The sequence below is a fragment of the Vigna angularis genome, chromosome 4 (genome assembly GCF_016808095.1).
Source record: "Vigna angularis cultivar LongXiaoDou No.4 chromosome 4, ASM1680809v1, whole genome shotgun sequence".
NCBI lineage: Eukaryota > Viridiplantae > Streptophyta > Magnoliopsida > Fabales > Fabaceae > Vigna > Vigna angularis.
In genome coordinates, this window is record NC_068973.1 from 33,161,970 (window position 1) to 33,174,304 (window position 12,335).

Here is a 12,335-nt window from a genome sequence, read left to right on the forward strand (position 1 = left end):
AAATTAACTTTATAATATTTATAAGTATTAATTAGAGTCATTTTTAGTGAACTTGTTAGTAATTTAATTTTTATTAATATAAATATTTTATTAGTTTTATTATTTATTAAAATATGAAATTTTAAATTTTGTCAAAATTTGATTAATTGACTTATTCTATAAGTGAAAAAAACAATTTTTTTTCTATTTTAAAATTTGAATTAATAGAATTTAAATCTATTATTTTATTATAAAATTAGCTTTATAATATCTATAAGTATTAATTATAGTCATTTTTAGTGAACTTGTTAGTAATTTAATTTTTATTAATATAAATATTTTATTAATTTATTTATTTATGAAAATTAATATATAATTTTAACATTATAGAAATTAACCAAAAATATTAATTTATAACTTTTTTTCTCAGTATATTATTTATTTAATATTATCATAAAAAATAGACACGTAGCGTTTGCTTCCCTGGTAGGTATTATATTAATAAAACTTGTTAAAAAGTTTAAATTTCATGAAATGATGGTATAATTTTATGCGATTAACTTATGAGATATGTATGGCAAACTTATTGACTATTATAAAATTATTTTGTTAAATTGGACCAAATATGAATTTCACCTTTTAAGAGTGTAAATTTCAAGTGTTAAATTCAATTAGGTAGGGTAAACCAGATTAATAGATAATTTCTTTTGTATCATAATAAATCCCATAAAAATATTATTTTATTTTAATTCATTAAAAAATTAATGTAACATAGATAATCTAATAAAAATTCAATACATTTTTTTCTCTATGTTTATTTTTCTACAGCGAATTACATTAAGCTGCCACATCAGCAATTGAGCACACGAAACACATTTATTGCCATGTCATTTTCATCCATACCGAGACCTAGACCATATACTTTAAGACCCATCTTATCCACTCAGAATATATTCTATTTAAAATAAAAAATGCAAAGAAATATTCGTGATATTTTTGTCTGTATTCAAATTGTAATTGAATTCTTTGAAACTTTAGATTCATTAAGCTTTTATCATGTTATAAATTGTATTATTTAATTCAATACAACACTGAGCAATATATAAAAATATCACAAATTATTTTATACCGAATATGTTCTTTTATATTTTTTCTTCAAAGTCTTTAGGGTGAAGCTCTAGAAAATATTAAGCTTCCACTCTTACTTTTCACAATGTAGGTTTTATATGATTTAAAATGAATTTTTTTATACAGGCAAAAATTTAACACATTTAAAAAAAAAAAGTGTGTATCTAGTCTGTCAAGTTTGTATATATTTATAGAAAAAAATAATTTATTCAAAGATACATCATATATCTCAAAACCAACAAAATTTTATTTTCCAATAAGATATTTTAAAGAAGTTAAAAATATCCCATCACAAACATATTGCACATATTTCACATTTTAAACGTTGTAAACATTTCCAACGGTAAATATATTGTTCAACAATATTAAATTCTATATTTCAAATAATTCCATGTTAAAGATAGTTATGTTTATATTCTAAAATGCACTTATTAAATGAAAATTTTATAAAAACATAAAAATACAAAACATGAAAATCACACTATGATAAATTGTTTTTTTCATCAAACATAAATAAATTATATGAAAAAGGTCTAAATAAATAGATAAAAATAAAACATTAAATTATTTATAATATCTTTTATGAATAAAAGTCAAATTAACTAAGCTATAAACATATATTTTTCTTGAAAAAAAAAAACATAACAAACCTTAAGTTGCATATGCTTAAAAAAAAAATATAAGCATCACAGTTATAGTTATCTAAAACTTCAAAAACCACTTATTCATTCAAGAAATAATGACAAACTAAAATAGAAACACTATTTAACTATAAAGACTTGGAAAACCCTTTGTAGAAATATGTTGTAAAACATAAATGATCTCATAAATTCAACATAAATAAATTTTTGCATTTATTGATAAATTATCCATACACATTACAATGAATTCTCCATTTGCTCGATAATTGCTTGGATGATGCATCCAAGAATCACTCTAATACACTTTGATGCTTAAGTTAGAAAGGATTCCATTACTCAAACATTAAATGTAGTAATCAATGTCAATAACTACCTCACATGATTTCTTATTTACATAAATTGTAATTGACATTTACTTATTACAAACTTAATTATAACATAATTATCTCTTAATTATAATTATAACACTGATTTGCATTAAACACTATAAGTCTCACCACACTCCTGATATACCCGATCAACCATTGATTAAATTTCCATACAATTTCCATATAAATTCGATTGGATATGTTCTATATACACATTACACCTAACCATACCAAATTCCTAAATTAATTTCAATAATTTAATATAAGCACATATCCATATACATAAAATTATCAAATATATTTTCCTTTGTATAAGAAATACTACTCAAGATACAAGTGGACAGTTTGAAAAACACCAAAATCCTAAAGATTTAAATTAATATAGCATATTAAAGTTAAATTTAAATTGGAAGCAAAACTAAATGAGATTATGACTTCAACCCACAAGTAAGTCTAACCAGCATTAATAAAAAAATATACAATTGACTTCAAAAGTAGCTATCCAAAAAACATCTCATTAATCAAATAGAGAATATTCCAATAAAACTATTTTGTTAAAGAAAAGTAATGCATAAATATAAAAATATAAAGAATTGTAAATTTTCACTCTTAAAATAAAAATTAAAATCGTATAATTTTAAGTAATATAAACTTGTTTATGAAATTCTAAAATTTGGATTTCTGTTGCATAAATCATAACAAAATAATGAATTTTGAAACCCTCCTATCCATTTCTTTGAAATTAAAAGTTATGTAAGAGACACAGTTAAGATTTCAACAAATTTTAAGCATTAGCCACGTAAAATTATACAAAGAAGTTAATTTGAAAAGGAATTTAAAGATTACATTATTGAATAAAAAGTTATTTCACAAATTGTTTAAATTATTAAATAATAATAACAATAACAAATATGATAAAGACTTAAATATGATTTTAATTATCAAAATTTTTCAAACTTTGATATATTTTAATTTTAGAACTTTAAAAATTATTGGATGTAGTATTAGAATTTGTTGTTAATTTTTTAATGTGACAAAAGATATTATACGTGTCTTTTCAATTGTTTACACATATTACTATTGTGTTTGTGGGTTTTTTTATTTTGAAAAATCAGGTCTTCATAACCATCGCTTTTGCCTTTTTCTTCTCTCTTATTTGCTTTTTAATAATAAGAATTACATTAATTATTTTCAAATGTCAAGATCAAACTGCACAAAAATCTGAGACTGAAATAAATTTCATTTTGATATTATAATTTTAAACTAAAAACATATTTAATTTATAATAAATAACAATAATAAAAGAATGAATAAGCAACTTTGCATCCAGTGAACACTCTTACTAAATTTATATTCTGAAAATAAAACATGCATGGGTGTTTTGGAGTTTACGTATTGGTTAAATTATTTTATAAATTCTACTAGTTTCATTAAATTTTCAAATAGGTTCTCATGCTTTGAAAAATTTATCATGGTTTTGATATATCTTAGAAAAAAATAAATACGTTCTTACCTGTTAATTATTGTTGTTTTTCCTAATTTGCAGTAAGTTAAACTCATTTGCATCACCTCTGAAACGAACCTTTCTACTTTTATAACTTAATAAAGCTTATCAAACTCTTAATAATTGTCAGCGTCTTTTTTAATAAGAGTAATTACTGGTAATGAAGACTCATTTATTTGTTTCTTAGAAATACAAGACTCTCCTTGAAAGTCTTTAAATCATAGAAACCACTTGAAATTCGAGGAAAGCAAAATTTAAATTATGGAGACTATTCATAATTTTATTTTTTTACACAATTTTATTAAATTTCCGAATAATAGTGTAGTATAAAAAAATAATAATAAAAGAAAACAGGGAGATGCACATGTCGTGTAAGTTAGTATTGTATTTGGATATAGGGGTCACGATCCAGGCGCCACATAAATCCACAGTAATCTATAATTCGCGGGATATCAGCATTCGTTAATCCTAAACTCTGCGTTTTGATTGGACCACATCGACAAGAAACTTGCTCATTATTAGGCGCCAACCGAGTTTGGCTTTTCCACGTCGTCGTTCTTTAAATACTTAATATTTTCACCAATAACAACAGCGCCTTACAATTTCATTCAGGAGGATAGTATCGTAATGCTCGTTTAGATTTTTTCCGGAACGCTTGCTTTTCTTCTTTCTTCAAATTCTCTTCTTTCTTCAAATTTTCTTCTTTCTTCAAATTTTCTTCTTTCGTCGAATTCTCTTCTTTCACGAACACTGAGTTGTTTTCTGTAGCATCATTCAGGTTCGTAGATCTCAATTTTCACTTAATTGTGTATTCTTTTCTTTCTTTGAAGGCTCGTGAGGTATGCTCAATTAAGTGGTGTTATCACCCTTAAAAGCTCACGCGGTAATCTTTGTTATAATCTTGACGCGACAAATTTAGGGTTTTATTTCTTTTCTTTTCTTTGCCTTTTATTCGTTCCGAAGTTAAATTTATCTCAATTTATGGGAATTGGACTGTGATTAATTCAGTTGCTGAGAATTTGTCCAAAGATAAAGATTGCAGTGATCTGTACAGTTTTTTGTTTTTTGCTAATGTTATTGTTTGTTTTCTTGCAGGTTTTTGTTTTCCGTGGACTTTTGAAACGTTTCCTTTTTTTTGTAATTTGGTTTTTGAGAACCCGAGGCATTGGGTTGAAAGGGAGAACTGGCTTTCAACTTCGAACTGATTGCATTGTCTTGAACTGCAATTTCAAGATGGTCTGTCCAGGTTCAACGCAGCTGTCTCATGACGTTAGGCTCAACAGTAATATTGGACTCTGTGGTTTTCATCGTCATGTACGCGGATATTTAGATATTTTTCTACAGTTTCCTCTTCAAATTCAAGAAATACTGAGTTTCATTTCAATCATTTGACAGAATCGGATGGGGGTTGGTCGATTACATTTGGTCACCATAAATCTTTCACCGGGTAGCTTGGTATGGTTCTTGTGAATTAAAATTTTCATGCATGGTCTCTTTTCCCTTTCCTCCCCTCTTTCGCCTCTATGTTTGATGGATGATTTAATCCTTTCTTGCTTGAATTCCTCTGTCCATGGGGTGCTCAATTGCACACGTGCATAGTTAATGTGGAATAGTATTCTGGTTTGATTAAATTTTTAGACTTAAGAATGACAGTATGTTCGGACCCAAAATTTAGGCAAAATGTGCACCTTTCGATACTATGCTGGCTAACGCCAAAAGTTTATATGTGGAAAAATGGCATTTTAATAACGTGTTTCGTCAAATAAATTATTATATCAATGAGAATGCTATCTACTTATCTTGTTATGCGGAAGACATAAAGTCTAGAAATTAGTAAGCTTGGCCAACTTAGGGTGTTTTTGTAGTAGAGGTGTCAAAATGATCTAACTCGGCCAGCTCAAAGGGATTGCAAAGCAGGCTGCGCCAGTTCAAAAAAATGTGGCCTAAACTGATCTGAGCGACTTTTGGCCTGACTCGCGTAGTCTGCAGTCCATATGGGCTCAGGTCGGGCCATTCTCTAGGCATTGGCCTGGACCAGATCTAGAAGAATCATAGCCCGTTTAAACTCGTGCCTGATTGAGTCGACACCTTTTACATCTTAACCTATGGCCCTAGCCGAGTCACCTTTTTGACACCGCTACTTTGTATATCCGATTAAGTTCCCACATTCCAGAAATAAACTTGACTGGATATTTTTTTCATTTCTTTTCAATGAAATTTAAGTACTTAATGAAATACTTGTAAAGAGTGCAAAATATATCAGGTTTAAATTTTAGAATCCAATTCCAGCCCAAAATAAGCTGAGACCGGTTGGATGGGTCATTGGCCAAAATTTGGTCGAGTACCCCTACACTTTTCATATATTTGGTGTTTTTCTTTCGTATGTGCTAATATTGATTGTGTTCATTTTTCTAAACCTCTGGAGATATTTCGTTTGGAAATAACAGAAGCAAGACTCTTCGGCACTCCATCTTTTAAGTAGACTACATGCTCCAATAAGGCACGTGCCTTCCAAATGTAATGTTTTTATATGTCGGTCTGTCCTAATACCGGGTGGAGGGAGTGGAACTCCTCTGATGAAATCTGCTGGTGTTATTTTAACAAGGTTGGCTTCTCTCTCCTTGTTAATTTAGAAAGGTTCCCCAATTCAGTGGATATGTATGCTCATACCTGTATGTGGTTTCTCACTTGTTCACCTTTTTCTTTTTGTCGTATAACTTATGTTAACTTGTTACCTTGATGTTTTGGTAGCCTTTCTAATGATGTCACGCATATGTACAAAAATATCTGAATTTTTTTGTAATAAATTTCATGTTAATGAATCAGCTTGTACTTATGATTCAGAGGTGTATAATTAGAGAAATTCTAACAGCAGCCTCTTTCCTATTGTTTGAAATTTGGTCCAAAATCCTATTTAGTGAAGTTCTGATAATCGTCTAGTTTCTGATAAATTTCAACTAATGAGAGTCTTGGAGAGAGTGTATGTCCAGACTATTATGTTAGAAAGTGTGTTCCTAGCTCTCTTCATAATTATATATCATATTGTGGTAAATAATTATATTCTCTTTTATTTCTTAAATATTTTTTTCACTCTGCTTTAAACCCCTGTTTTCAATCTTCTAGTGCCTAATAAAGCTGCATGGTGGTTAAACTGCCCTTCTGCCCTGTCTGTTTTTGGTTTCTATTTATTTAGGTTGTGAACATATGTTCTGGAATAATGTCGACTTGTCAAGTGTTATGTTTCTATTTTATCTGCAAGATGGTGTTATAATATTTCTAATTTGTATATCTGAAGGACAAGGTTTATGATTTTCTACTATTTTGCTTCTCTCTCTTAATCTGTTATTTAATGCATAACTCTATGGAAATATTATTTATTTTTAAATATTTATTCAGGTCATATGATGCTTTACAAAGGAACCCCGTTTTGCTTCAATTGATCCCAGCCCTTGGTATCATTGCCTTTGCTGCTTGTGGTCTTGAGCCACTCATTCGACTTAGCAGGGTTTTGTTCCTTCAAGTAAGTTTCTTTTAATTTTTAATTATTCATTTATCCCATATCTGATTGATTAATATGATTAACACCTTTTCTGATTATGAAAAAAATATTTTCAGAGAACTGACAGCAGTTGGAAGAAAAGTAGTTCGCGATGTATTATGACATCTTATTTTCAGCCATTGTTGTTATGGATTGGGGCAATGCTCATATGCAGGTTTGTTCTTTGTCAAGCATAGACTCTAGAGTTTGAACAGATAAAATAGAAGATTTTATATAAGAGTTTTGGGATTGAACCAGAGTTTGCAGAACATAACCGTAACATAGGCCTAAGCCCAAACAAGGAGTCTCTGCCATCAAACAAACTTCAGAAATTTAACACAATAATCTGGAAACTGTTGCACATCCTGTTTAAGAAAAGCGCACTTAACTTCCGTACTACTGTCTTACAGTTGTCAAACACACATAACTGTCCTATCAGCTGACAACTATATCTCCCAAGAAGCTCTATTGTTGTTGATCATAGAATTATTTGTTTCAGGGCATTAGATCCAGTAGTCCTACCATCTAAGTTCAGCCAGGTTGTGAAGCAGCGGCTTCTGAATTTTGTGAGATCTTTGTCAACGGTGATTTCGTTTGCTTATTGTTTATCAAGGTATTGATCATTTGTTATTTTTTTCTGTTTATACCAGACCAAAAAACAGTGTTTTTTAGTACTCTCTCTCGCTCTTTTAATTTTTAAGCGTATTGGGTCCCACATAGTGGTTAAATTATAATGTTACAAGGTTGCATTTTTTTTTTCAGTTTAATTCAACAAGCACAAAAATTCTTTGTGGAGGCAAATGACTCCAGTGGTTCAAGAAATGTATGTCTCTATTACATATTCATTTACTAGTATTGCTTGTTCTTGTCATATTTTAATTGTTACATCAATAACGTGATGGACTGATTTTTGTTGTTAGGGCATTTGAATGAAGCCTTAGTTTCTTTTTAAATATAAATTAAAATTAAGAATATACTCAATGTATAAGAAATACATAATTGTTTGTTTATATTATTTTCACTTTTTTTTTTGTAGTATATGGATGGAATGCATTTTTATCAAGTCATTCTTCATATCCTGTTTGGATCTTTTTGTGTGGGAACCAAATTTTTTTAATTTCAACCAGCTTCTCATTTAGGAAAATTTGACTAACAGGTGGCCTTTGATTTGGCTGGGAAGGGAGTATATGGTATTGTTTGGGTTGCTGCCGTATCATTGTTTATGGAGATGTTAGGTTTCTCCACACACAGGTGGTTAACTGCTGGTGGTTTGGGCACTGTATTGCTCACTCTGGCAGGTCGTGAGGTACAACATTGTTTCTTTTCGCACTGCCTACCAGTATTGTTTTTTGTTCATTGTATGTTGTGAATCAATAGATATGTCAACTTGATCAAGTTCTGCAAGAATAAGTCTTCATAGTCAGTACCCATATTCAATCAGTATTTTGCATATAAAAAATGATTATTTAACACTCTTGTTTGCTATTGTCATTCTAAGTTCATGTTTGCGATTAATCCAGATATTTACAAACTTTCTGTCAAGCATAATGATCCATGCCACTCGGCCATTTATTGTGAACGAGTGGATTCAAACGAAAATTGATGGATACGAGGTTTCTGGCACAGTAGAGGTTTGTATCTCTAATCTACTTAGAATGAAATTTTACAAATATAAGTATCTTGGTGGTCTGATAGAAGAACTATTACCATGGTAGAATTTCTTATTTTGCAACTCCAATTCTCTGGAATTCAAATTTGTTTTTTCTCTAGCATGTAGGATGGTGGTCACCGACCATTGTTAGGGGCGATGACCGTGAGGCAGTTCATATTCCTAACCACAAGTTTTCTGTAAATATTGTGAGAAATCTGACCCAGAAATCTCATTGGCGTATCAAGAGTTACATTGCTATCAGTCACTTGGATGTTAACAAAATTAATGTGAGCATTATTGGATCACATGCTTAAAAAATATGTTCTGTGACTCTGATATGCAATGAAAGCTGATGCTATCTTGGTACCCTTTTTCTTAACGCAGAATATTGTATCTGATATGCGCAAGGTTTTGTCAAAGAATCCTCAAGTAGAGCAGCAAAAATTGCACAGAAGGGTCTTTTTGGAGAATGTTAATCCTGAAAATCAGGCTCTTATGGTTTGTGTCTGTTTTGTTGATTTGTTTATATGGCACGAGTCTTCAGTTTTTAATTTGCAAATTTTGATTTTTTCTGCAGTGTCTCAAGAAACATTTTGTCAGAAGTTTCTTTTTTAACTTTTTTTTTCTCAGTATATATTCTCTTACTATTGGTCCTTTTTGTTTCAGATATTGATATCTTGCTTTGTGAAAACTTCTCATTTTGAAGAGTACCTCTGTGTTAAGGTAAAATGATGCCAGCAGTAATTACAGTTGCTTATGGTGAAAACTTTTTTTTAAATGTCAGGAAGCATGCCATTAATTCTATTATTAGATAGATCATCATCATTCTTTATGAACAACAATGTTTTCTTTTTGTAACACTTTTTGTATGTGAAAATAGGAGGCAATCCTTTTGGATCTTCTCAGAGTCGTCAGTTATCATCGCGCCAGGCTAGCCACTCCCATCCGCACAGTTCAGAAAATATACAGTGAGGCTGACTCGGACAATATACCTTTTGGGGACTCAGTTTTCACTAGATCTAGAGCTGCAAATCGCCCATACCTACTGATAGAACCACCATATAAAGTTCATGGTGAAGATAAAGTTAAACCCTCAACCGGTGCAGCTCGCACAAATGAGGAAAAGGATTCCAAGATTGATGAAAGCATGGCATCTGACACCAAAGGAGATGAGAATTTTGGAGCAACATCTACCTCGTCAGCTGATGTAAACAACTCCAGGGATAAATCCCAGTCATTTTCTGAATCACAGACTAAAAGCGAAAATTCAGTAGATGAACGAAAGGGAAGTACAGTTCCTGTATCTAGAAACCAGGCTCAAAGTACTGAGCTTGAATCCTCTACTGTTGCTACCATGAGACCATTGCTGCTACTTCACAGTCAAAGCAAGATGAAGAGAAATCTTCGGTCTCTTCGTCATCGGTTAGACCTTCCCTGGAAGAGAACATTTTTCTTGGGGTTGTCTTAGAAGGTTCAAAACGAACACTTCCAATTGAAGAAGAAATGACTCCATCTCCCATGCCCACGGATTCACAAGAACTTGCTGTCCAACGGAACGGTGGTGGAACTCCTGCTAGCAAGGATAAGAAGGATGGTCAGTCTTCATTTCCAATTGATAAACAGAATGACTAGATTAGTGGCTGAATTAGGCCGGATTAGAAATTGATATTTCAGTATATACCTCCGATAGAAGTTAAAAATGATCCAGCTGTCTTTTTATAAGTTGGAATTGTGCATTGTATTCTCCCTAATTACCCGTGTATGTACATAATTGTCAATTCATGGTTCACATAACTTTCAGAATCTATGAACAGTTCTGATTGTGGCTTGTTCCCCACTCCGATTATAGGCCATAAAAGGTAAAATGTATCACTGGCATTTGATTTAGATTATGGTTTATGGTTCGTACTTTTACAAATAAATCGAGTGAAACTTTCGTACAAACCAACTTTCTTAGGTGGAAACACTTGTGGAAGGGTAATAAGGCCGAAATTAGCCAAATCAAGCTCAGTATGAAAATGGTTACTCGATAGGCTCCTTCGGCTTGTGTACACTCTTAGACAATTAAGCCATTGGTTTGGCTTGAACAGGACCTCCAATAGATGGTCATTTATAACTCTTTTCCATGTAGAGGCATTTTGAAAGAATCCAATCTTGCTTTGTAGTCGCGATGATAAAAAGGTAATGATTGTTGTGGTGAACCTCTCAAGCATGTATGGGCATTTTATCCCATTTCCATCATCTATATTCATCCTGACTAGTGAGTGACCTTTTCTCTAAGTCGATTGATTTTATAATATACCTATTTTGATTATTCGTGAGAGTGAGGTCCTATTTTCATGACATTTTATTTTAACAGCTCACCATTTTAGATTGGACCCGTGAGCTGAGAATAAGGTCGACCAAAAAGGCGACTTGCATTGGATGCTTTCCAGAATATTAGACATGTGGTGGATATATCACAACTGTACGACTTTCCAACTACCTTATGATCATTTTAGAAATAATTATTTGATTATTGATTATTAAAGCTATTGGAGTGTACTGTCTGTCAAATTATTAGTCAGCCAAACCCATACATATCTCATTCAATATGAAAGCAACCCATTTCCTATTATTTGAGCGTGCGGGTTTTGTATGTTACTGTCGCTGTTGGGGAAATTTCGATTCATCAGAACACTTATGAATGTGTTTGTCGGTGAAGAAACGGAAATAACTTAGAGGAGTTTTTTTCTTCATAAAAATCATTCATATAGTTGATAAATAATCTCATCTCTAAAAAATGTCAGCTTGTTACTTAATCTTAGAGTACGTGTAACGCGAATGGTGCGCACATTGTTTATCCATGAACCAATATTGCACTGTTTGTAAGTATCATCCTTATATCAGCAATGCTATATAAAAAATAATTGAAAGTAAATTATTTACAATATTACCATGTATGCCTTAAAATTTTAATATATATATTTTTTGTATTATAAAAGGTCCTAACAACAGTCACATAATCTCATAATTTTTAAAATTTCATTAATAAGATAATGATAGCTTAATAGATAAATTAGGTAATAAAATATCAGGATGCGAGCTTTAAGGTGAGACCCACTTAAGAGTTCAAACAAAGGTATTGAAATGGAGATAATAGATACTGAGAAGAAATATATATATATATATATATATATATATATATATATATATATATATATATATATATATATATATATATATATATATACTAAAAAAATAATCTAAGCATCTAAAAGGATATTCCTTATTAAATATACTCTCAGACATTCGCTAAAGAATATCTTAATTTGATAAAAAGAAAACTATTATCATATAAAATTGATTGATAATACTATTTGATAAATTATAATGTACTAAAAATTTGTAATTTTAATATTGTGTACCAATTATGAATTAACAATCGCAAAACTAATACATTTTGTAATAGTTATTCTGAAAGAAGATATTTAAATTGATTTCCAATTAGTTATAAAAGGAATATAAAATTAAATAACATATTTTA

At 30.4% G+C, this 12,335-nt stretch overlaps 1 protein-coding gene across 1 annotated transcript; it reads left to right on the forward strand.

Moving 5' to 3' along the window:
• Positions 1–4,203: 4,203 nt before the first annotated feature.
• LOC108331898 (mechanosensitive ion channel protein 2, chloroplastic) lies at positions 4,204–10,696 on the forward strand. Its single transcript, XM_017566900.2, is given in 15 exon segments — positions 4,204–4,398; positions 4,716–4,934; positions 5,016–5,075; positions 6,068–6,225; positions 7,017–7,140; positions 7,236–7,333; positions 7,658–7,771; positions 7,921–7,981; positions 8,315–8,464; positions 8,679–8,789; positions 8,929–9,096; positions 9,194–9,307; positions 9,476–9,532; positions 9,690–10,161; positions 10,164–10,696. Coding segments are annotated over 14 exon segments (2,046 nt in total). The 5' UTR covers positions 4,204–4,398; positions 4,716–4,853; the 3' UTR covers positions 10,442–10,696.
• Positions 10,697–12,335: the final 1,639 nt, after the last annotated feature.